General features: G+C 33.6%; 1 protein-coding gene across 3 annotated transcripts in view; it reads left to right on the plus strand.

Moving 5' to 3' along the window:
* Positions 1-27,173, plus strand: part of MFSD8 (major facilitator superfamily domain containing 8) — a 50,300-nt gene that overhangs the window by 18,586 nt on the left and 4,541 nt on the right. For 2 of the 3 annotated variants that reach the window (XM_053901262.1, XM_053901263.1), the window contains exons 4-12: positions 1,739-1,782; positions 7,587-7,827; positions 8,749-8,862; positions 11,500-11,644; positions 12,376-12,431; positions 16,485-16,593; positions 18,688-18,822; positions 22,159-22,262; positions 22,351-22,598. In XM_053901262.1, the coding sequence (XP_053757237.1) occupies positions 1,739-1,782; positions 7,587-7,827; positions 8,749-8,862; positions 11,500-11,644; positions 12,376-12,431; positions 16,485-16,593; positions 18,688-18,822; positions 22,159-22,262; positions 22,351-22,598 (1,196 nt within the window). The remainder of the gene's footprint in view (positions 1-1,738; positions 1,783-7,586; positions 7,828-8,748; positions 8,863-11,499; positions 11,645-12,375; positions 12,432-16,484; positions 16,594-18,687; positions 18,823-22,158; positions 22,263-22,350; positions 22,599-27,173) is intronic. The other variant, XM_053901264.1, reaches the window with a different exon arrangement.

The following is a 27,173-nucleotide window of genomic DNA, read 5'->3' on the forward strand; positions in this document are numbered from 1 at the left end:
CAGATACTATATGATTTTGCTATATGATATTTGCTCAATTCAAGTATGTAGAATTTATGAAACAAAATAAATGAGCAAAGGAAAAAAAAAGGAGATAGACAAACCAAGAAATAGACTGTTTAATGTTTATTTATTTTTGAGAGAGAGAGGGAGACACAGAATCCCAAGCAGCCTCCAGGCTCTGTCTGAGCTGTTAGCACAGACCAATGCAGGACTCAAACCCACAAACTGGGAGGTCATGACCTGAGCAAAAGTCTGTTGCTTAACCGCTTAACCACCTCAGCCACTCAGGCACCCTGACTCTTAACTATAGAGAACAAACTGATGGTTATCAGAGGGGAGGGGGAGGTAGGAGAATGGGTGAAATAGGTGATTGGGGATTAAGGAGTGCACTTGTCATGATGAGCACTGGGTAATATATAGAAGTGTTGAATCACTGTATTGTATACCTGAAACTAATGTAGCACTGTAATGTTAACTATACAAGAATTGAAATAAAATAAAATATAATAAATAAAATGAAATACTTTTAATGTTTAGTACTCCATTATCTAAAATTAAATAATTTCCATTTTAATGGCAAAAAAGAATTATTTTAACTTTAGATTTTAATTAACATGTTAAACATTTTACCTGTTTTTAAGTTTCTTGATTGTGAAATTGAGCCTTGATTTCAAATATTAGTTTACTCTTTCAGTCTGCTTTTCATCAAAGTCAATGTCAATTCAAAATACACTAAAATTAAACTAATAATTAAACTATTTTTAATATAAGCTTTCTAAAAAGAATGAAGTACTGATACTGGTACAACATGGATGAAACTTGAAAGCATTATGCTAAGAAAGATGCCAGACACAAAAGACCACATGTTGCCTGATTCTATTCATATGAAAATCTATAGAGACAGGTAGATTAGTAGTTGCTTCAGGCTGGTGAGCATTAGGATGGAAAGCAGCAGAATAGTAGCTAAAACGTCCAGAGTTTCTTTGTGATGTGACTAAAATGTTCTAAAATGGACTGTGGTGATGTTGCACATATCTTTGATTATACTAAAACCCACTAACCTGAGTGCTTGAAATGGGTAGATTGTATAGTATGTGAAGTATATCTTAATAAAAGTGTTTTTTTTAAATGGCCTTTATAGAATTTTGATTGAATATGCCTAACATTTAAAATTGACAGATAGGATTGGAGTTTATCATTACAGCTCTTAAGCAATAAAGGGTAGCAGAGATAATGAGTTTTCTTTTAAGGTATAGCCATCTTGAAGCCTCATGGTTCTTTATAGCCATTTCCTCCTGTATATGATCATTTTCCTTTTCCTAGACTTCCCTACTGTCGATTATCTCTGCCAAACAACACACATTAGAAGTCTACCACTTCCTCTTTAACAGGGTAGCTTTTCATCCACTCAGTTCTGCTTGTAAGAACTTAACAAAGCTTTCAGTAATTTATTTCTGTTTACAGTAAAGACATGTGAATAAGGAGAAACAGGTCCTCTGCTTTTATTACCCCAATTATGACCAGGGACTATAATTACATATGATTTTCAAGTCTTTAATATTTATTTCTCTTCTAATAAATACAATTCCATTGCTTAATAAGTTAAACATTTTGGGGAATAAATTTGTAAATGGAGAATGATATTTTAAAGCCCATGTTATAGTTTAAAAAATTGTATCTATAAATAGTAATGACATCATTTTAAGTATAAATAACAGGGTTTGCTTCTTTACAGGATTTTCTATTGTGATAATGTCAATATGGCCATATCTCCAAAAGGTTTGTACACTTCAATCTATTATTCTCTTAAGTAGCTATAGTAGTAGTAACTCTTACATAGTTAAGAGTTTTCTTGACAGTCTCTTTGGTAGTCTATTGATTTAATCTTTACTAGCATGACTTGAGATAATAATTCTTCCAGAGAGGCTTATAAGTAAGGTGATCCAGTACTTCATTGTGCAAACCAGAACACTCTTGAAGTGAAGGGAGCACTATACCAGGAAAACAGAATTATACCTGGATAGTCCTAGACAAATGTAGATGTATGCTCACCTACTTATTAGCCGCTTTCATATCCCACCAATGCCCCCTCCCTGATAAAAAGGAAACTAAATTACTTATAGTCTGAATTCCTGAATGGTACAAATGACATTTCTATGGAATACTTTTGTGCTTTCCCATAGGGTTGTCTGGTTGACATTGTGAAAAGAATAGATAATACATGTATTTCGATGCTGTGGTTACTAGATGGGGAGGAGGGCCTAACAAGAAGATGCAAGTTTAGTAGGTACCCTGGCATCAGTTAATTATCAAGTCCTGCCAACTCTTTAAAAAAAAATTATTTGACATATAACATAATATAAATATATGTCAATTCTATTTTAAATCTCCAGGAATGAATTTACTAAAAATCAGTATATAAGTTGCAGACGTTATCTATAACAATATTTCAGTTAAGGTTCTTAATGGAGTTCTCTGTACTCTCCAACCTCCTATTCACTCCTGAACCTGCTACAGTCTGATTCACTCCTCTGCTACCATGAAACTGCTCTTATTAAGGTCTCCAATGATTTGATTGCTGACCAAATAGATACTTTTCGGTCCTTTGCGTGACATTTGGGTAGTATTTGACATTGTCGACCTCTCCCTGCTTCTGAAAACCCTCTCTTAGCTTCCGTACATTACTCTGTCCTGGCTTGGCTCTTTAAATATTTGTTATTAAATTCTTTTCTGAGTTTTCTTTACCAACTTGTTCCTTATATGTTGGTTTTCCCCAGAGATTGGGCTGTGTGTGTGTGTGTGTGTGTGTGTGTGTATGTGTGTGTTGTAGACTAAATCCTAAGCTTTGGCCCATATTAGATCTATAGCCAACAATTTATTAGACGTATCTACTTGAATTAATCTAGGTTCCTGGGGCCTTTATAAATTTTTCTGCATTTTTTTCTGAGATGCTGTCCCTCCCTTCATCTTTCCTTTCCTCTGTCCTTCCCCTCCACCCTTCTTCCCTATTATCTTTATCCCTATTATCTATTATCCCTATTATTAAAAATAATGTGCCTGTGATACAAGAAGCTTATTGACATTTTATACTTAATTTTAGATTTTTTAGTTTTTATGAATTTTTAACTTTTTGAAAATGCTAACTTTTAAAATATATGATATTATAAAAGGAATAAGGACAAAAATACAAATTTCATTTTTTTTACTGAGTTGGTGCCATATTCACATTGCTATTTTGAAAATAAATAAAAATTTATATGACATGAAATTATTAGCCATGATGTTAAAAATTCTTTCCTTACTGGCAGAATGATTAGAATTATAGCGGAAAATTTAACAATTCTAGAGCAATATTTTCTTTGCCAAAAATATATTTCCATGTATCAAAACTCTTTATTTCTATGATCCCTGTATCTAGTCTGTTTAACCTCAAAATTACCAAAAGAAAGGTATTTACAATAATTAGGTCTACTCAGCACAGTATGTTGAATTTTGAAAAGGTACACTCCTTTCTCCAGATATTTGAAAGCTCTTCAAAGGTAAATTTAGTGAGTACATGAACTTGTAACTAGTTCTTTGGCAATACAAATAAAACAATTTCAATAAAAAACCTTTCTCAGGTTATTTCATAATAATAGTGAAAGCTCACTATGTGCCAGGTACGGTACTAAACTTTTCACCTCTTGATATTCATGGCAACCCTATGAAATGATTATTATCTATCCTGTTTGACAGGTGAAGAAACTCACAGTCAGAAAGTTCGGTAGCTTGCTCAAGTCACTCAGCTGGAAGATGGCAGAGCCAAACCTATCTGAAACCAAAATCTGGCTCAACCACAGTGCTGTGTTACTTACTACCTTAAACTGTTTAATTCTTAATTTAAGGCTTCCATCTTTTTCAATAGCATGTTGAAAAATATTACTTACCTGAAAAGCCATCTGTGAGAAAGATAAAAAGCTAGAACACCCCCCCCCCAAGAAAAAACTCAGAAAACAAAACAAAACAATAAATTATTTGTCTGAAAGGAATTTGGCACCAGTGTAAATCTCTGAAATGTGCTTCTTTCTGACCCTGGCTGATGGACAACCATCAGCCAAGTGATTCCTGAGGTTCTGTTGCCCAGAGGTGGGATAAATATCCAGGAAGATTCATATTCTTAAGATTAGATTTTGAATTGGAAGGATAGGTTATTTTATAGGGCTAGGGAGATAGTGGGAATACTAATGCATGAATTATAATAAAATATAATAATAGAACTGACATATTAGTAAAAAAATTCTAAGAAATACTAGTTTTTATATCCTATAGGTAATATTCATTTAGTGTATATATATGCTGACATTGCCCTAAGCACTATACATTGCTCAAATAATTCTTTTAACAACTCTGTGAAGTTATCCTTATTTGACAGATAAAAAATTGAAGCATGTGATTTTTTACCACCAGCTACTCAAATACCTGATAAGTAAAATCTGGAAACTTCACTATGATGAAACCTGATTTGGAAAAATTGTGTTAACTCATCTTTTGTATCCTTATTGCCTAGCACATTTTTTGTCACAGTAAAGGACTCGGTGACTGTTACTTGAATTAATAAGCAATCATCTATAAATAAAAGTTAAAAATGCTTGGAACGCCCATATTCATATCTTAGTTCCCATATCAAAGCATGAAGATTTCCAGAACTTTCACTTTGTCAATATCATTAACGTGTTTATAAAGTAATGTTTGAAATTCAATACCATGTACTTTGGAGTGTATGGTTTGTTTTCTTTTTTCTTTTCTTTTTTTTTTTTCCTGAAATGACAGGGATGGGGGAGGGCTTTTGTGTTTCGTTTTTGTTTTTGTTTTGAGAAAATACAGTTCCACTTTTACTGATGTGTGCCAAACCAAATAAGTTAATTATAGATGGTTACTATACAGTATACGTGAGTAAAGGTCTAAAAGTGTGTGTGTGTGTGTGTGTGTGTGTGTGTGTGTGTGTGTGTGTGTGAATGAGAGAGAGAGAAAGAAGAGAGAGAGAAAAAAGAGAGAGAGAGAGAGAGAGAGAGAGAGAGAGAGAGAGGTGCAGGCAGACAGACATGGGCTATTAGGGGGATGTTGCTAACCCAAACTAAAATTCTGGAAGACTTTAAAAATCAGTTACACCAGAGCTGAGTTTTGAAGGTCTATAGGAGTTGGTTTCCTGAAAAAAAGGTAGGGGCCAGGGAGTAGGAGGTTGGGAAGGCATTGCTGGTAGAAGGGGACAGTAGAGAAATCAGTGCAAAGGCCTGGAGGCAAAGAATTTGACTCATTTTGGAAACTTAAGACAGTTCTGTGTGACTGGAAGTTAGAATTGGGGGAAGGGTACATGCAGAGAGATGAGGCTAGAGAAGAGACTGTGGCCAACTTGTGAGCTAGTTTTTCATAATAAACAGTTTAGATTTTATCCCAAAAATGGTATGATGGAGATCACCAGAGGTGGCCAGAGGACCAGAAATGAGATGCTGTTACTACTGTTAAAAAGAGAAACACACATGAGTGCAGATAACAGTTTAATTACTGAAGTGACACCTGTTGTAGTGTAGAACCTGTATCTCCCAAACCCGTTTTACTTTCCTATTACAATTCTAGCAGAATTTTCTAACAGATTCCAATTTCCAGTCACCATAAAGAATAGTATCCAATTAAAATAAAAGTTTCCATTGGTCTCTGGCAAATATCATTAATATTGTTAGAGCTATCCCCAAGGGTCAGCTTCTGTCCCTGAAACACATACTTGACTATGATCAATTGATATCCTGAGAAGACACTTTCATTCTTTTGCTTTCAAACTACTACACATTTAACATTAAAATTGAGTTTTCACTGCTTTTTTGAAAATTAATTAAAAAATTTTTATGACATGAAGTTATTTTATATTTGTAATAGAGTGATCAAAGGAGCCAAAGGTAATATGGGTAGAAAATGAAAACCAGTGTGCCTAAATTAAGAGATTTAAAAAAAATTTTTTTTAATGTTTTATTTATTCTTGAGAGAAAGAGAGGCAGAGCATGAGTGAGGGAGGGGCACAGCGAGAGAGGGACACAGAATCCAAAGCAGACTCCAGGCTCTGAGCTGTCAGCACAGAGCCCAATGTGGGGCTTGAACTCACAAACTGGGAGATCATGACCTGAGCCAAAGTCAGACACTCAACTGACTGAGCCACCCAGGTGCCCCAAATAAGAGATATTTTTAAGGCTAGAACTTTAATATTGTGTATCATTATATATATTCACTCTTATTTCTCATCCCCCACAAGAAAATGTACCTAAACATTTTCATTTTAAACTATTTAAAAATATCTTTAGAAAAGGCCATGGTTGTCTTTAAGTTGTTCTAACACTTTATATATGTTTAATCTTATTTCCTAAAAATTTATTTACATTTTTTTAAATATTTATTTTTGAGAGAGCGAGCACAAGGGGTGGGGGGGCGCAAAGAGAGAGGGAGACACAGAATCCGAAGTAGGCTCCAGGCTCTGGGCTGTCAGCACAGAGCCTGACGTGGGGGTCGAGCTCAGAGATTGTGAGATCATGACCTGAGCTGAAGTCGGAAGTTTAACTGACTGAGCCACCGAGGCACCCCTTATTTCTAAAAATTTAATGGTTCTTATGTTTCCAAATTACTATATAGCCTACCATATATATATATATATTTTTAAAATCTGTTAATTTATTCCATAGTCCCTTTTGTAAGCTAAAATTTTCTGTTTTTTGAAAGAATTTCATTTTCTGAATTTAATCATTTGGTTCTCTCCTCAGCATCTATCATGACACATAAACCCTCGTTCAGTGGTAGAACCCTGAATCCTCCATGTTGAAAGCAAGAATTAATAATAGGTTTAATGGGAGAATTATCTTTCAGCTTTTGTGTTTCTATTCTCTTAAGCATTTGACTATTGTGCTCAGTTAAAAAAAATTAAAATGAGGCGCCTGGGTGTCTCAGTCGGTTAAGCCTCCAACTTCAGCCCAGGTCATGATCTCCTGGTTTGTGAGTTCGAGCCCACTTTGGGCTTTGTGCTGACACTCAGAGACTGCAGCCTGCTTCAGGTTCTGTGTCTCCTCCTCTGTCTGCCCCTCCCCTGCTCACGCTCTGTGTCTGTCTCTCAATAATAATAAATAAATGTTAAAAAAAAAAAGATTTATAGTGCTAATGGCTATTTAGCTTATGGAGTAACATAAGTCTAAATAATTGTATTTACTTTATAAGAATTAAAGAATGGCATTTTACTTTTGTGATGTTATTGTTTATACATATAATGTGATTATTTGTAACAAGATTTTTATGAACCAAATCATAAACCATATTCCCATAATCATTCTAAAAGTTGAAGCTTCGCAAGTATTGTTTCTAGTGTATAGTGAATTGGTAGCATATTTAATTATACTGTAAGAAGTTTGAATACCTTACTATAAGTAATAGTGTTATAAAACTGATATGTTAGAATTATTGTTTTTATTTATTTAAATAGAAAATGTTATGTGGTCAGAAAAATGTGTTTAAGTCTTAAACTTTACTTTTCTTGGATAACAATTCTTAAAGCATTGTACTTTTTTCTGCAGATTGATCAGACAGCTGATGCAAGTTTTTTGGGCTGGGTTATTGCTTCATTTAGTCTTGGCCAAATGGTAGCTTCACCTGTATTTGGTTTGTGGTCTAATTATAGACCAAGAAAAGAACCTCTTATTGTCTCCATCTTCATTTCGGTCGTGGCTAACTGCCTCTATGCATATGTCCACGTTCCAGCTTCTCATAATAAATACTACATGTTGGTTGCTCGTGGATTGGTGGGATTTGGAGCAGGTAATATGTATGTATGTATGTATGTGTTTGGCTGTTCAGATTCACATTCACCCTGAATTCACCCTCTCTCATCTGGTATCACCTCGTCTCAATCTCATATCTCACAACTCAACATATAGATTTCTCATTGCAAATAGACAAATATCTTTCCTATGATTTTTGCCTTTGTTCATGATATTCCTGTTACCTATAGTTTCTCTATTCTGTTCCCATCATTCTTCATTCTTCAAGATTCTGTTCAAGTTCCACATCTTCCATAAAACTTTCTTCGGTTACCCTACCCCTTAACAGATCTTTCCCATCTCCAGTATGTCTGTGGAACTTGCTTATATACTGTTTTGCTCTGTTTTCATCTTTTATCACCAACCAGATAGTAAACGTTTTATAATTAGAGACAATTTATGACTTTCTAAAATATTCTGTGGCCTTTCTTACAGAGTCTCTTGAAAATAATAAGAGCTCAATAAATTTTTTTGAGTCAAATTGTTAGTGGATCTTTTTGTTTCTTATATTACATTTTTACATTTACATTTTACATTTACACTTACATATTACATTACATTAAATTACATTTAAGCATGCAGAATTTGTGATGTCTTTGTTTTAAAAATAGTTGTAACGATCACTAGTTTGCCATTTAGTCAGTGTTTTCTTCATATTTAATAAGAAAAAAAGTTTAACATTTCTGTAATGTCACTTTTTCATTTATTCACATCTTTAATTATGTTTTCATGTTGCTAAAAGCAAGATTTTCCACTAATTGATACATTTGCTCAATGTATATGCTTTGTATAATCATAGGGAAGAAGCAGTGACTATAATATAGATTAATATTTTTGTTTTATATAAAGCCAAATTAAGTGGGATTTTATAAACCGAAGAATATTTTCTTTGACTTTGGATTATTGTGTCTTTTCTTAGGAAATGTAGCAGTTGTTAGATCATACATTGCTGGTGCTACTTCCCTTCAGGAAAGAATAAGTTCCATGGCAAACACAAGTGCATGTCAAGCATTAGGCTTTATTCTAGGTCCAGGTAGGTATTTTTCACTTGTCATTGCTTGAATATGAATTGGGAGAACTTTTAAAGTTCAAATGTTAAGTGGAATCCAAGTATAAAACCTCATAGCTAAAAGGAAAAGTAGGGAAGCTAATATTTTTGATCCAGCAGGAGTCTAGTCTCTTTATATGTGTTAACAAATGTTCTCTAAAGTAAATAATATTAGTCCTATTTTACATATTAGGACATCAAGGCATAGAGAGTCTAAGTAAGTTATTCAGGGTCAGCCAGATAGCAAATGGGAAATATGAGATTAGAACCTAACTCTATCTGTATGTTCTGTGAAATAATCATTAAGCTTGACATCTCCATTATAGTTAGCTTTTTTTCTTGTCTATTACAAACAAAATTCTTTAATTTTTTCTTTTTTCTTTTTGGAGAGCAAGTACACCTGTACATGTGCGCAAGTGGGGGAGGGGAAGAGAGAGATGGAAAGAGAATCCCAAGCAGTCTCTGCGCTCAGTGCAGAGACCAATGTGGGGCTCGATCCCATAGCTGTGAGATCATGAGCTGAGCTGAAATCAACAGTTGGATGCAAGGGGGGGCCTGGGTTGCTCAGTCCGTTAAGCATACGACTCTTGATTTTGACTGGGGTCATGATCTCACGGTTGGTAACTTAGAGCCCCAAAGCAGGCTCTGTGCTGACAGTGCAGAGTCTGCTTGGGATGTTCTCTCTCTTGCTCTCTCTGCCTCTCTCCTACTTGTGCTTTCTCTCTCTCACACACAAAATAAGTAAATAAACTTAAAAAAAAAAATTGAAAAGTTGGACACTTAACCAACTGAGCCACCCAGATAGCCCAGAAACAAAATTCTTCTGACCAAAAGATTTGAGGAAAGTTATAGGAGATTCTTTGCTCTTGTGCTTTTTGCCCATACCTTTCAGACTTTTCTGAGTTTGAAGAAAATGAGAGAATTTTTGAAAGACTACTGAAAGACTGTTCTTCAAAGCCTCCATCCTTTAGCTGAGTGTAAAACAATATTAATAAGATTTAATACTTCCCCTAGACAAGTAAGTTTTTTCTATTAGATAAATTAGTAATTTTTATGCTTAGAAAAACATTGAAGGGACACCTGTGTGGCTCAGTTGGTTAAGCATCCGACTCTTGGTTTCAGCTCATGTCATGATCTCACAGTTTGTGAGTTGCAGAGCCTGCTTGGGATTTTCTCTCTATCTCTCTTTCTCTGCCTCTCTCCCCACCCCTTCTCTCTGTCTCTCTCAAATATAAATTTTTAAAAACCTTAAAAATTTTTAAAGAAGAAAAACATTGAAAAATCATATAATTGGTTCATGCTTTGAATATTACAGTTATGAATACCATCACTTTGAATCCATTTCCATTTACTTTATCATTAATATCCTACCCTCACCCCTTTTTCCATTACTTTCTTTAAAATTTTTTTTAATGTTTATTCTTGAGAGAGAGACAGAGACACAGAGATAGCACAGACAGGGGAGAGGCAAAGAGAGAGGGACACACAGAATCCAAAGCAGGCTCCAGGCTCTGAGCTGTCAGCACCTCAGTATCTAGCACAGAACCTGGTATACACCTGGTATATGTTCTCAGTAAATACATAAGAAGTATTTTGGAGATTAAATAATGATAAAATAAAAGAGGTAGAGGCATATAATAGATCTCATAGCATTTTAGAACCAGGAATGGCTTAAGAAATTATTTAGCTTAACCCCCTTTATTTCAGAGCCAAGAAAATGGAGGTTCAGAGACAGTATTAGCTATTTCAAAGGCAGACAGGGAATTAGAAAAAAAAAGACCAGCACTAAAATTTATATCACCTTGTTCATTGATTTGCCACATTTTCAACCTGAGAATAAAAGAAATAATCAAAAAGAAAGATTATCTCATTTAAATATTTTGTATTATCTTTAGATGAGTAAATGTAGGCCTGAAAAAGATTAGATGGGCTTTCCTGTAATGACCACATTAACAGCACTAGCATTTATTGAATGTCTACTATTGTTAGATGCTGTTCTAAGTGTTTTATGTGTAATGTCTTACTTCATCCTTACCTTAAGGTTGCAAATTATTGGAAGAGCCAGATATAGAATCTAAATCAGGAAAGCAAACCAGTTCTCTTCCAAGCTGATTTTTGCCACAGATCCAAATTTAAAAATATACATGATTTAAATACCATATACACAATGATGATTTGAAATATTGACTTAACATGTGACATTCTACTCCTTATAATTAAATTGTAATTTTATATGGAAGAAATTGGATGATTTAAATTTTCTGTGGAGATTTTTAAATAGGAAGATACTGACAAATTGCTTTAGATATAATTCTTTGTGAATGTATATCAGTGTTTCTGAATCTTTTTCTCATTAATGTCCCATTAAGGAGCTTTTTTAGACATTTTTTTCCTAATTCCACAGATCAATTGTATATCTTTTATGGACTATGTGAATATCTATACTTTATACAGAAAAAGAGTAAATATTTTGTTCCCTTGCCTCTATTGAGATGTGTGATGTAGATGTGAGATTCCACAAAGTTGCTTCCAATTTTGTAGTAAATGTCTTTCACATTTTTTTAGCCCTTGCCTCCCACATAATAATTTATCTGTATACATTTTGTTTTATATTTTATTAAGTTTTTCAGACTTGTTTTGCACTCATTGGAGAAAAGGGCGTGACATGGGATGCCATTAAGCTGCAGATAAATATGTACACAGCACCAGTTTTACTTGGCGCATTCCTGGGAGTTTTAAATATTATTCTGATCCTTACTCTATTAAGGTAAATCAGATAGAAATTATAAAACTACTTGTGTAGATTGTGAAATTAAATAAGCATGATCATTATTGGAAGATAATTATTCCTATGAAGTCTTTATTTGGTTTTTGATGTCTATAGTTGTGTTCATGTTTTTTGATCAGCTAATGCATATACTACTTGTAACTGAAATAATAGGCAATCTGATAAATGAGACTAGATTATAAAGTCTTTGAAGATTCAAAGTTTGGTCTTGACTTACTAACTGTAGGTTTCTAAGTACGGGAATGGCATGAAAGCACAGTTTTAAGTAGATTAATGATTGGTATCAACCTTAAATACAAAAGTTACTTATAGCTTTTGTTTACTAGAAGAAATTTTATAAAACTACAGAAGTTTTATTACTTTGTGTTTCTTTGGAGTGCTTTATTGAAGGCCCCAAAAATGTTTATAACAAATGTTTAAAATCACCGGAAAACTTTAAATATTTATTAAGGTAGTCCATGTATGCTTTTGGATGAATATTGGATTGAATATTATGCTTCATTTTATATGATAAGATAATAAGAATTATAACTTGTATCTTTTAAATTTTGTTGGTTGTACCTCATTGGTAATAATTTCATTACTTAGCAGTTAGTAAAAGAAACTATATCAGAATGTGAAAAAATAAAGAAGGCTACTAATAAATTAAAGCCATTTGTCTATCGTAGTAAGTCTTTCATAGATGCAATATTTATGTTTTTCTTTTTAAGAGAACATCGTGTGGATGACTCAGGACGACAGTGTAAAAATGTTAATTTTGAAGAAGGTACTATGACCCTTTTGGCTAAATTACTATAACATTATCAAAGTGTTTCCGATTATTCTGTCTGTTTGGTATTTACTTGGATTTGCTTCTGAAAACAGTACAATGGGTGATTGGGGTAGGATCTTCAAAGTTAAAAGTTACCTCAATTAATAATTTTTTTAAAAGGCCTTCCCAGATCAGTTATTTGGTGTTCATGGCTGGCAAGATTAAAAGCATTGCTAAAAATCACTTCATCTTCTTTGCAAAGAGCCAGTATCCTAAAACCCTACAGTTCTTTGGAATGATTTCTGTAATGTTCCTATAAAATGTATCTTTCTGTTTCAAGCATTTCTTTGCTCCCTTAATCATGGAAATAGGTTTCTCTTTTGTATTTTTATTCTTTTGGTACACGCTACAAATGTACATTTTCATCCCTTAGATCTTTCTCTGACTTAGAAGTAAGTAACCAATCTGGTCAGTAGATATGTCTTCCTAAGTAAACTCTTATTTAAGTACTAATTATATTGTCCATGGGGAGTGTCCCCCTCTGTACAAAAGATTGCAACTCAGTTCTTGCCTTTAAGGAGTTTGTTCCTGGGAGTTTTAAATATTAGAAAAGTTGTGGAAAAGACATAGTATCTTCTATAGCCATTTTATTTAATTTTCACAACAAAACTAGTGGAAGGAAAGTTGAAAGTAGGGTAGAGAGCAGACTGGTGAAGAATGTTAGTAACTTTTTGAGAAAAAGGAGAAGTATGACAGTAGTCAGATTTCAGGTGAGACTAGTCCAGATGTGTGAAGGCCTGAACTAGGGCAGCAACTAAGAATGGAAAAGAGACAGCTATGAGTTTTTGAAGAAAAAAAAATTAAGATTCTTGATAGATTGGATAGGAATTATTAAGGAATAGAGGGAGTTGTTGAAGATGTCTGTCAGGTTTTGAGTCTAGATAAGTGAAAGAATGGGAGAGAACAAGAATTTAGGAAAGGACATTGGCTGAACAGAGAAAATGATTTCAGTTTGAATCAAGCTAAATATACTGCTACACTAGAACAGTGAGAAAATGCCAGAGGCATTTGTAATTTTGGCTTCAGAGATCAAAGCTAGAGATACAAATTTCAGAGTAAGCCAGTGAAAAACACCACAGCAACAAAGAGAGAGTGAAAGAAAAAAGGGAAGGGAGGGGTACATGCATCAAGTGTGACAAAATATTGTTGAATATAGGGGCTGAATATATATTTCATATTTTTCAAAATAAAAAATGAAAGAAAAGAAAGAATGGTGAGGAAATGCCCGCAGGGGGTATAAGCCGCTTTTTTTTTTTTTTAAGGTGAAAAATAGGGTACTAACTTAAAAGACCTATCAGGTAAAAGGAATGAGTAAGTTAAGGAGGGTGAGTTTGAGGTGCTGAGAAAGATACGTAAGAAACAAAATCTTTCAGAAGTTGGAAGGGGGTAGCAATATCGATTAGGACTTCATGGAGTTTAATGTGCTTCAAAAACACCTGGAAACCTTGTTAAAATGGGTTCTGATTCAGTAGGCCTTGGTGGGGGTTAAGTGGGTTGTCAGATTAAATACAGGATGCCCAGGAGAATTTGAATACTTTTTTAGTATAAATATGTCCCGGCTGGGTAATTTTGGATTTCAGATAAGAACAAATAATCTTTTAGTATAGATATGCCTCAAATATTTCATGGGACATTCTTATATTTAAATTTCAAATTTTGCATGGAAAATACTTAAAATTATTGTTTATCACAAATTCAAACTTAACTGAGTATCCTGTATTTTTATTTACTAAATCTGGCAAACCTTGTGAGATTCTGAGAATCTACATTTATAGTAAGCTATCATGGGAGCTGATGCTACTGGTCTAAGGACCATAGCAAAGATTTGGAACTATACTGTCTAATATGGTGGCTGCCAGCCACATTTGGCTATTTAAACTTAAATTAAGCTAAATTACATTGAAGAAATTCCTCAGTCACACTAGTAACACTGTAAGTGTTTAATTACGGGTCTGTGGCTAGTGGCTGTTTGGACAGCACAGAGAAAGAACATTTCCATCATGTCAGAGTTCTATTGCACAACACTGCCCTAAAGCACAAATGAGAGTTTAGAAAGACCAGATCTATTTTCTTTCATAATATTTCTAGGTATTTCAAAATAATTTCTAAAACAGAAATCATTTTTAAATTTCAGTAAATATTGGGGCGCCTGGGTGGCTCAGTTGGTTAAGTGTCTGACTTCGGCTCAGGTCATGATCTCACGGTCCGTGGGTTCAGGCCCCGCGTTGGGGGCTGACAGCTCAGAGCCTGGATCCTGTTTCAGATTCTGTGTCTCCCTCTTTCTGTCTCCTCCCCTGCTCATGCCCTGTTTCTCTCTTCTCAAAAATAAATAAATGTTAAAAAAAAATTTTTAAAAATTTTCAGTAAATATTTAAAATATTTCTGCTTTTTCCCTATTGTTAAAAATGTTATCATTGGATAGGATCATAATTGCTAATTATATAGTTTTTGAATCAATATATTAGTGTAGTCTTTTCCTAAAATTCTTATAATTTTGATACCCAGTCAATCCTCACAGTCTAGGATGCAACATTTCTGAGCTTTCCCACTGAAGCCAGCACTGGGTAGAGGCTGCAGGAAACTAACCATATATGATGCAAACTCCAGTCTAACTTGGGGCAATGTTGCTTTTTAATTCAAAGGAGTAAAGACTGGGTTCAAGGTGGTAACAGAGAATCAGGCAGGTCTGTCCCGAGGAATATAAGGTCCACAAGGACCAGAGTCTATCCCGGAAAAGGATCTGGACAAAGGTGACCAGTTTTCTTTGTGCCATTAGAAAGGGAGGTCATAACTCTTTGTTGAGTGTTCAGGGTGCTTAATTGTCCCCAGATATAGCAGACTATTTCCAAGTCTCATTTATTATTGGAGGAGAAACTCCTTGTCAGGAATCCTGAGATATAAAGGGAAACGCTATTATGAGAAAAATTATAGAAACTTACTGTATCTTGGGAAAGTAGCCCCATGCCCCCTGCTGGTGTTACATACACACTTAAAGATAGCATAAAATGAAAACATTATTGAATTACTTGTTTGGTTTACTCTGAATAAGTAGGTAAATTGTAAAATAGCATGACAAATGTATATAAGTAGGTGTATTTCGCTTCACACTTCTCAGTTATATAAGGAATAACTAATATTGAGTATGTAGCTTAATACATAGTTTAAGATAAGTCAATACACTCACTTCCTCCTAATTTATAAAAGCACCATCAAATCTTGGTGGTAATTTACAAAATATATTTCCTTGCAAAAATATACATGATAATATAAGGATTTTTTAAAAACTGTGGTAATAACGTATAAGGATATTTACTCATACTAATTTCACATAACATTGAAATTCAAAATACATATCCACTGAAGTGAATCACAGAACTAGCTGATTTAATAAACTATGAAAAAATCCTCATAAATTTAAGATTTAGGTAAAATAGAAAAAAAAACTTGCAGTAGAAATTTAAAGCAAATATATTTAGAATGAGCTCATTTTATAGAATTTTATAAAATATATTCCTATTTTGGATCAAGAGACAGCAAATAGAAAATCTGAGTATTTCCTATAGATAACAGAATTGAAGTATATCTCCTGGGAAGAAAATTCACGTTATTTTTAAAAGCCATTTTGGCACGCCTGGGTGGCTCAGTCGATTAAGCGTCTGACTTTGGCTCAGGTCATGATCTTGCGGTCCATGGGTTCAGCCCTGTGTCTGTTCTGTGTTGACAGCTCAGAGCCTGGACCCTGCTTCAGATTCTGTGTCTCCCTCTCTCTCTGCCCCTCCCCTTCTTGTGCTCTGTCTCTCTCAAAAATAAATAAAAATTAAGAAAAAAAAATTTTAAGCCATTTAAAAATTCTATGGTATAAATTGTTACTTTTAAACCACTTAGAAGCCTAAAAGTGATTTTAAATATTTAGTCACAGAATTTGCTACATATAGTTTCTACATTATTTTAGTGTCATAAGAAAAATTAGATGTTTAAGTAATACAATTTTTCTCCTGTTTATTATAGCAAGTACAGATGAAGTTCAGTTTCCCCAAGGAGATATTGATCAAGTTGCTGTTTTGGCCACCAATGTTCTGTTTTTTGTGGTTCTATTTATCTTTGCCCTTTTTGAAACGTAAGTTTTATTCTGTCTTCATTTATATCATATTATGTAAATCATCTGTATTTCTTAATGCAATATTAATAGGCTTATCGATATTCTCAGAAACTTTATGGAAGGCATACGTTTTGTCATGATATAAAAAGTATACATAAATTTTATGCTTTTAACCTGAATATAGTTAATTCTCTGTCTATAATATTACTTTATCTTTCCTCCCTTTCTTGGAATTTTATGATAAATATAGTTATAAAACTTTAGTGCCATGAGTAAATTAACTTTAAGCTATATAACTCTCTATGTATATGGAGCTCAGCCTGGCAGTGTTAACTCTATTTAACATCTGATCCTGATCCTGAAAAAAAAACTAGTATGATATATTACAAAATCTCTGCCTTGTGTAAGCTTTGTTGATCTTTAGTTATCATATGGCTTTTTTATTTTTAAAATGCCTTTCCATTATGTTATAAAAATAATATATTCTTGGTGTAAATATGCTAAACACTGCAACTGTATTTCCATATCCATTCCTTTCCCTGGAAGTAACCACTGCTAATACATCATTGTGTAATTTTTGAAATATTTTTTCTATACAACTGTAAGTACTAGTTGTACTTACATGTGTAAGTACTCATATGTGCTATTATGTGTGTGTGTCTATTAAATCAACATAGACTATGTGACATTATCATTTGAAAATTTGGTTTATTCTTTTGTCAATACGTTGTAACATTTTTATGCCAATACATATAGATTTGCTTGATTTTTATTTTTTTTTAGTTTATTTTTATTTTTAAAATTTTTGAGATATGTGAAAGTTTCAGTTCATTTGATTTTGGGGGCATTTTTAAAAATTGTGGGAAAATGTGCATAACATAAAATACATCATTTTAACTATTTTTAATCATACAATTCAGTGGCATTGAGTGTATTCACAAATGTTGTACAACCATAACCCCTATCCATTTCCAGAATCTTTTCATGATTCCAAACAGAAGCTCTATACCCATTAAGCAGTAAGTCCCCATTCCCCCTCACCCAGCTCCTGGGAGCCTTTATTCTACTTTTTCCAATCTAGGTACCTATATAAATGGAATCATACAACACATTTCCTTTTGTCCTTTGTGCCTCGCTTATTTCACTTAGCATGATGTTTTTAAATGTTCATTCCTGTTATAGCATGTATCTGAATTTCATACCTTTTAATGGCTAAAAAATATTCCATAGTCCATATATACCAATTTCATTTATTCATTCATCTATTGATGGACATTTGAGTTATTTCCACCTGTGGGCTATTGTGAATAATGCTATGATGCTGTGATGAATGTTGGTGTACAAGTATCTGTTTAAGTCTCTGCTTTTAGTTCTTTTGGTTGTACACCCAGAAGTGGATTTGCTGGATGATATAGTAATTCTATGTTTAAGATATTTAGAATTCACCAAACCATTTTCCACATCAGCTGTTCTGATTTAAAAATTTTAAATGGTGGTGTTCTTTTGTTTTTAAAGAATGAATATTTTAAATATATTTCAATTCCATTTTGCATCCAGTTAACAGAGGAGATACAAAATAGGAAACGAAGCTTGGCAAGGAAGGAGACAGATAGTCAAATAAAGGAAGAGCAACATTCAGAGGTAGGAAGAGAGATATATACATTCAAAGATAGTGATAAAAGAGACTAAGGAAGAGAAAAAGTCCAACAAGTTTCTAATAACCTAATAATAGTAACATTACTACTATTATATTATTACTTATTTTGATGAAATAAAAAAGAAACCACTTTAAACCAAATTTAACCATGATTAGTTAGTTAGAAGGGTAGGAATTATGGTTGGTTTATTTCTTTTCCTGTCTTTTAGACTTTCTGCAATATGGATATGTTACTTATATAATTAAAATAAATATTAGTAAATAAAAATACAATCAAACTTAGTAGTTTGTGCATGTAACAACTAAATGTGTTAAAAAAATTTTTATAGAGAGAGCTGGTATCTTTGCTAAAAGAGATGCAAATTCTTGAATGTGTCAGTATCATTATTAAAGCTTCTATTTCACTTTTATAATGACTGTGATTTAAATAAATAACAATAATTTGTTTTTCTTAGCATCGTTACTCCATTAACAATGGATATGTATGCCTGGACTCGAGAACAAGCTGTATTATATGATGGAATAATACTTGCTGCTCTTGGAGTTGAGGCAATTCTTATTTTCATGGGGGTTAAATTACTTTCCAAGAAGTAAGTTATGTGTCTTTGGTTTTGTTTCACTCAATTTTAAAATACGCTTTTAAAAAAGTCTTTTTTTAAAAAGGGAAACATGGAATGAATCCAACACCTCACATCACCTTCAGAATGCCTACAAGCCTTCACATCTTTCCGACCTGATCTCCCATTGAGAAGCTAACAATGTAAACAAATGTTATCTCTCCATTGAAAGCTAATAATATAAACAAATATGTTAGTAAAATAAAATAATAAAGCTTTTCTCTCATTATATATTAGTTTTAGTGCTTGAGTGTTTGCAAACAGATTTAAAGTTTATTAAGGAAACACATATTTCTATACCATATGGTATATTCTTTGGTAAAGCAAGATATTTTACCAAGTGAATTGTCTTCTAATGTATCTTTTGTATACTATGTTTTATTTAAAGTATTTCTAAAAGTGTATTTTATAAAACTTTGTTCTGCTGTATATATATGTATGTGTATATATGTATATGTATATGTTTATGTGTATTATATGTGTGTATATGTATGTTATGCAACAGAAAGGATTTAGTGGTTAAGTCTGGAAAATTGTGCTTAAAATTGCCAAACTTCTTTATCTAAAACTTCCAAATCTTCAGTACTTATATATATTATCATAATGACAAATATCTTATGTAGCATAATATAGTTATTGTACAAAGTTGTTTGTAGCTTTGACTATAGACCATTATTTTTTTTTAAATTTTTTTTTTAATGTTTATTTATTTTTGAGACAGAGAGAGACAGAGCATGAATGGGGGAGGGTCAGAGAGAGAGGGAGACACAGAATCTGAAGCAGGCTCCAGGCTCTGAGCTGTCAGCACAGAGCCTGATGCGGGGCTCGAACCCACGAACCATGAGATCATGACCTGAGCCGAAGTTGGACGCCCAACCGACTAAGCCACCCAGGCGTCCCATATAGACCATTATTTTAAAGAAGCATTTTGTAAAGCTACAACCGTGAAAAACACGCTTTGGGGGAAGTGCTTGTATAAAATTAAATTCATTCATGTTGTCCGAGATGAGACATTCGTTGATGAATTTAAGCAATCCTAACAATTTAATTCTTAAAATATTTTAATGATACTTTAGAATTTTATAACATTCTAAAATCAATTAACACATCTTGATTCAGTGTGTCAGGTTATGTGCAATGGGGGGGGGGGGGGGGTACTATGAAGATTCCTGTGTGTATAAAGCCAAGAAGCAGGGACAAGATACAGATATAGACATAGACATAGATTTATATTCAAAATTAAATAACAGTAAATGCATTACATCTTGCTATAGAAATAGGTATTCTTACAGATTGTCCAATTCCATACCTTCAGAGAGCTTATGTTCTATTGGGTGGGAAAACCAATAAACAAAAATATGAAGTCAGGTAATGGTAAATACTGTGAAGAAGAATGGAGCAGAGGAAGAGAATAAAGAGTAGCAAGAGCAGGGTTGGGAGAGAGAGTGGCAGTGTTATTTCGACTGACTGCTCTAGGAAGGCATGTTTGAAGAAGTTACATCCAATCAGAGACCTCAACAAAGTCAGAAAACAGTCATGCAGGGGGTCTGGAACTCTCTTCTTCCAGAAGACTGAGCTTTGTGTGTTTAAGGAAAAAGCAGGAAGGCAAGTTTGGCCAGAGCAGGAAAGAAATGGCAATGGGAAAAGATCAGGTTGGAAAGATGTGAATCCTAGGTATCCTGAAGGTGATGTGAGGTGTTTGGGTTTGTTTGTTTATTTTGTTTTAGGAAGTCGTTGGTCTTGTTTGTAAATTTCATTTTTTATTATGGAAAATTTCTAACATATACAAAGGTATAGATAGCATCATGTAGTGAATTTCTAATATCCATTACCCAGCTTCAATGATTACCAATCCTTGAATAATTGTGATTCATTTATATAGTTCTACCCACTCCACACTCCCTATCCCCTATACCTATATTATTTTGAAGCCTGTCCCAGATATCATTTCATATCTTCCATAAATATTTCAGTATGTATCTCTAAAAGTTCATGATGACAACATTATCACATCTAAAAATGTTAACAGTGATTTCTAAATATCATCAAATATCCAGGCAGTATTCAAGTTTTCTCCACTGGTTTAAATGTTTTTTAAATTTACTTTGTTTTGTTTCATATTTTTTTATTTTGTTTCACAGCTTACTTGACTCAGGCTCTTAAGATTCTTTTTTTTTTTTTTTTAATGTTTCTTTTTATTTTTGAGAGAGAGACACAGAGCATGAGCAGGGGAAGGACAGAGAGAGAGAGGGAGACACAATCTGAAGCAGGCTCCAGGCTCTGTCAGCACAGAGCCCAACACAGGGCTCAAACCCACAAACCACGAGATCATGACCTGAGCCAAGTGCTTAACCGACTGAGCCACCCAGGCTCTCCGAGGCTCTTAATTAAGTCTTTTAATCTATAGGTTTTCAAGAAACCAGGATGTATGCTTTATAGTTTCTCACATTTTAGAGCTCACTGATTGAATTCTTATGGTGGTGGTGGTGGTGTCATTGTTGTTAACATTTTCCTGTGTTTACTATATTTCTGAAAAATTGGTACTTGTATCTAGAACCTTGATGAAATTTGAGTTCAATTTTTTGTCAAGAATATACTTTGTAGGTGGTAATATGTGCTTATATCAGGAGAAATATATTTTGTTTATCTCTTTTTATAATGTTAGTGACCATTGGCCATTTCTAGGTTCATTAATATATTAATAGATAATTGAAAAATGTTGATATTTTAATTCTATCATGTCTTTATATAATTTTTTGGAATACTTTCTATGAAGAGAACCTTCTTATCACCAATTATTTGGTTATCTTGAGGTACAGTTTGTACAGGAAAGACAAGATGATTGTTTCCTTTTATTAACTGAGTTTTAAAATAATGAGTTTATTTAAAACATACTCTAAAAGTAACCAAGAGCATTTTGTTTTAATATAATATGAATTCATAGATTATAACATGTGTTTTAATCCATTGTCATTACTATTTGTTCTGTTGTTCGCACTGTTGTGTTTTGGCCAGTGTCTTCAAATTGGCTCAGAGTACCTTTATCCAAGTACCAAGAGTACCTAGTAGCCACTGATAGCTTCTGTGTTCTTTGGTATGAAAAAACTATCCAGGCTCATCTTATACGTTTTCTGTCCAAGATCTGAAATCAACTGGTTCCTTTTAGTGGAAAATTATATTAGCATTCATATTAGTTGGTATATGACTAAAAGCATCAAGATATTATAGCATAGTTTATAAAATATAAAAGTAATGAAACTATGTAATAATGTTTTGTTTTTAAATTACAGAGTTTCTGTTCTTTAACAGGATTGGTGACCGTGCTATTCTTCTGGGAGGACTCATCGTTGTATGGGTTGGCTTCTTTATCTTGTTACCTTGGGGAAATCAGTTTCCCAAAATACAGTGGGAAGGTATAGCTATACTTATTTCTATAATGTTAGCCCCTGTTATTCATTTAAAATTAGTAAGTAATACACTGTACTAATTTTGTTTTTACAGAGTTACATAATAATTCAATCCCTAATACCACATTTGGGGAAATTATTATTACTCTTTGGAAGTCTCCAAGAGAAGATCACAACGAAGGACCCACTGGTTGCCCAATTGAACAAGCCTGGTGCTTCTACACTCCCATGATCCATCTGGCTCAGTTCCTCACAGCAGCTACGCTAATTGGAGTAGGCTATCCAACCTGCAATGTTACGTCCTATACGTTGTATTCAAAAGTTCTGGGACCAAAACCTCAGGTGAGCAAGTTATCCTGATACTGCAATCACATGAAATATACTTGTAGGTACATTTTTTGCTACCATTCTCTGTTTTTACACAAGCTGAGTTGGTGGGTTTTTATCATATTCAGCACCTTAAATTAAAAAAAAAAAAACAACCAACTTTTATAAAGTACTTCTAGGACTTAGTATGTTGAAATTTAACAACGAGTACTCTAAGTTAGAGCTCAAAAATGTTTTGAATTCAAGATTGTGAGCTCAAAATCATTTCAGAGGAAAAAATATCTGAAGCATAAATTTCTGAAACTCATCCTTAAACTAGGCAAAAGTTAGGAAGCCAAAATTGATAGACAAATGTGGATCTAGGCTTAATTTCATCTGGTCCTAGAGACAATTACTAAGAGATGAAAGCACAGCAGTCTTAAACATGTATAGCAGCTATGTATAATTTAAAATTCATTTTTATTATAAGAATTTTCATATCCATTATATAAAAATTAGAAAAAATATAGAGTCCAAATGGAGAAAACTATCAGAGACAATTAATTTTGGGGAAATTATACTTCCAGTCTTTTATCTATGTCTGTGGGTGTTTAACACAAAAACAGGATTATATCATTGTTACTATTTTATAGTCTGCTTTTTAAAAAATATAACAATATATTGTAAATATTCTCCCATGACATTTAATTTTATTTTTTTAATTTTTTAAATTTTTTATTTTTAAATACATGGGATACATTTATTCCATGGAATACATTGTATTCCATTTTATTTATGTACCATCATTTATTCATTTTCCAAATATAGTACATTTAGGTTATTTTCGGGGTTTACACGTAACCCTTCTTTTTAGTACAAGTTATTTAAATGGTCACAAAATGAAAATACTACTTTCCTCTTTAAAAATTACACTGATAGGGGTGCCTGGGTGGCTCAGTCAGTTATGCGTCTGATTTCGTCTCAGGTCATAACCTCAAAGCTTGTGAGTTTGAGCCCTATATCCGGCTCTGTGCTTGACAGTTTGCAGTATGGAGCCTGCTTTGGATTCTGTGTCTTTCTCACTCTCTGACCCTCCCCCACTCATGATCTATCTGTCTCTCCTTCAAAAATAAACATTAAAAAAAATTTTTTTAAACAATAAAATAAAATAAAAATTGCACTGATAATGTTACATTTTCAGGGCAGAAATTAGTATTTCTATTGAAATAAGACAAAGAGAAAAGAAAATTTTTAATACTGTGTTTTTAAGGTATATAGTAGGTAAGACATTTGGTACTTTCTGAGTCTTTTAATCCATAAAATTGTATTTTCAAAACCAAGAATAAAAGCACATAACAAAAGCAATGTATGATAGTTGTAAAAAATTCAAAGAGTTTGAAATGTGTATAGCAGAAAATGAAGACTCCCCTTAGCCTCAACACACTAAAGTCAACCCCTGTTCACTTCATTTGTATGCCTCAAGACATCTTTCTCTACCTATTCAAGCATATGCAGACCCATGCCTTTTTTTTTTTAATTGGAAGATATTTATTAGTATGTAGTATTTAGTTATTTATAAATGAGTGTTAAGTATCAATGATACAATTAGTGAGCTAAAATTATGAAAATGTTTTTTGTATATTACAAGTATTTATTTAATTATTATTTTTTTCTTCTAAGTTTTTATTTAAATTCAAGTTAGTTAACATATAGTGTAGTATTGGTTTCAGGAGTAGAATTTAGTGATTCATCACTTACATATAATACTCAGGCTCATCACAAGTGCCCTCCTTAATGCCCATTACACCCATTTAGCCCATTCCTACCCACCCACCTCCCCTCCAGCAACCCTCAGTTTGTTCTCTACAGTTAAAGAGTCTCTTATGGTTTACCTACCTCTCTGTTTTTATCTTATTTTATTTTCCCTTCCCCAATATTCATCTTTTTTGTTTTGTTTTTGTAAGTTTATTTATTTATTTTGGAGAGAGAGGGCAGGGGAGGAGCAGAGAGAGAGGAAGAGAGAAAATCCCAAGCAGACTTTGTGCTGTCAGCACGGAGCACGATGTAGAGTTCGATCTCATGAACTGTGAGATCATGACCTGAGGCAAAATCAAGAGTTGGATGCTTAATCGACTAAGCCAATCAGGCGCCCCTCATCTGTCTTGTTTCTTAAATTCCACATATGAGTGAAATCATAAGTATTTGTCTTTCTCTGACTTATTTCACGTCACATAATACACTCTAGTTCCATCCATATTGTTGCAAATGGCAAGATTTCATTCTTTTTGATGGCTGAGTACTATTCCATTGTATATATATATGCCACATCTTCGTTATCCATTCATGAGTCACAGATATTTGGGGTCTTTCCATAATTTGGCTATTGTTGATAGTGCTGCTATAAACACTGAGGTGCACCTACCCCTTCAAATCAACATTTTTGTATCCTTTTGATAAATACCTAGTAGCACAATTGCTGGGTATAGGGTGTTCTATTTTTAACTTTTTGAGGAACCTTCATACTGTTCTCCAAAGTGGTTGCACCAGTTTGCATTCCCACCAACAGTGTGAGAGGGTTCCCCTTTCTCCACATCCTCGCCAGCATCTGTTGTTGCCCGAGTTGTTAATTTTAGCCATTCTGACAGGTGTGAGGTGGTATCTCATTATGGTTTTGATTTGTATTTCTGTGATGATGAGTGACATTGAGCATCTTTTCATGTATCTATTAGCCATTTGTACATCTTCTTTGGAGAAATGCCTGTTCATGTCTTCTGCTGTTTTTTTTGCTGGGTTATTTGGTTTTGGGGTGTTGAGTTTGATAAGTTCTTTATTGATTTGGGATACTAACCCTTTATCCAATATGTCATTTGCAAATATCTTCTCCCATTCTATTGGTTGCCTTTTAGTTTTGCTGATTGTTTCCTTTGCTGTGCAGAAGTTTTTTCTCTTGATGAAGTGCCAGATAGTTCATTTTTGCTTTTGCTTCCCTTGCCTCTGGATATGTGTCTAGTAAGAAGTTGCTATGGCCGGTGTCAAAGAGATTGCTGCTGTGTTCTCCTCTAGGATTTTGGTGGCTTCCTGTCTCACATTTAGGTTCTTTCATCCATTTTGAATTTATTTTCATGTATGGTTTAAGAACGTGGTCCAATTTCATTTGTCTGCATGTCACCATCCAGTTTTCTCAACACCATTTATTGAAGAGACTGTCTTCTTTTCCATTGGATATTCTTTCCTGCTCTGTCAAAGATTAGTTGACCATATAGTGGTGGGTCCATTTCTGGATTCTCTATTCTGTTCCATTGATCTATGTGTCTGTTTTTGTGCTAGTACCATATTATCTTGATGATTACAGCTTTGTAATACATACATGAAGACTAGAATTGTGATGCCTCCCACTTTGCTTTTCTTTTTCATCATTATTTTGGCTATTTGGGAGTATTTTCTGGTTCCATACAAATTTTAGGATGCACTCATGCCTTAAAAAAATTTTTTTTAACTTTATTTTTTTTTGAGAGAAAGAGAGACAGAGAGCAAGCTGGGGAGGGGCAGAGAGAAAAAAACAGATAATCCTAAGCAGGCTCTGTGCTGTTAGCTCGAAGCCCCACGTGGGGCTCACGTGAAATCATGACCTGAGCCGAAATCAAGAGTCAGACGCTTAACCAACTGAGCCACCCAGACGCCCCTAGAACGCACTCATGCCTTTAAAAAAAAAAAAAAGAATTGTCTGACTTCGGCTCAGGTCATGATCTCACGGTTCGTGGGCTTGAGCCCTGCATTGGGCTCTGTGCTGACAGCTCAGAGCCTGGACCCTGCTTTGGATTCTGTGTCTTCCTCTCACTCTGCTCCTCCCCCCTCATGCTCTGTCTCTCTTTCTCTCTCTCTCTCTCAAAAATAAATAAACATTAAAAAAATTTTTTTAATTAAAATTAAAAAATTAAAAAAATAAAACAGTATATTTTCTCTCATGTACGTAATATTTTTTTGCATCTTGTAGTGTTTTACTTAATAGCCATAGTCTTCTTTCCTTGTTAGTGCATATAGATGTTCTCATTATAATATCTTACTCTATATAGGACCTTATTCTTTTAAGCAACTGATTAGCATTCTATTCATTAAATACACTGTAATATATTTACTTAATCCACCATTGATTGACGGTTAGGCTGTTTTCAATTTGGAGATATTAAAAGTGTTACTGCACTGTACATTCTTGGATAGATTGTATTGGTTATAGTTTGGAGTATAGTAGTTGGAAGAGTGACATTATGGTATAGTGGAAAGTGGTATAGTGGATTCAGCCAAACAAACCTTCAAAATATTTTGGACAATTACTCGAATTTTCTAAGCTTCAGCTTTCACGTTTGTTGAATGAGGGTAATAACAGTTGCAGAAATTTATGTATATTGGAAACAATATATGTAAAGTACCCAGCACAGTGTTGGGAATATAGTAAGTACAAAATAAATGTTAGCCATAAAGGGTAGATTTAAAAAATTTTATTGTTTCCATGGCTTCAGTAGACATTGGACATTGTTTGTATGTTTATATTTTTCTTAAACTGACTTTTATTTTTCTTAAACTGACTAATCAAGTAAGTATACTGTTCATTAT

The sequence above is a fragment of the Panthera pardus genome, unplaced genomic scaffold, assembly GCF_024362965.1.
Source record: "Panthera pardus isolate Hobbes unplaced genomic scaffold, ASM2436296v1 HiC_scaffold_13, whole genome shotgun sequence".
Lineage (NCBI taxonomy): Eukaryota > Metazoa > Chordata > Mammalia > Carnivora > Felidae > Panthera > Panthera pardus.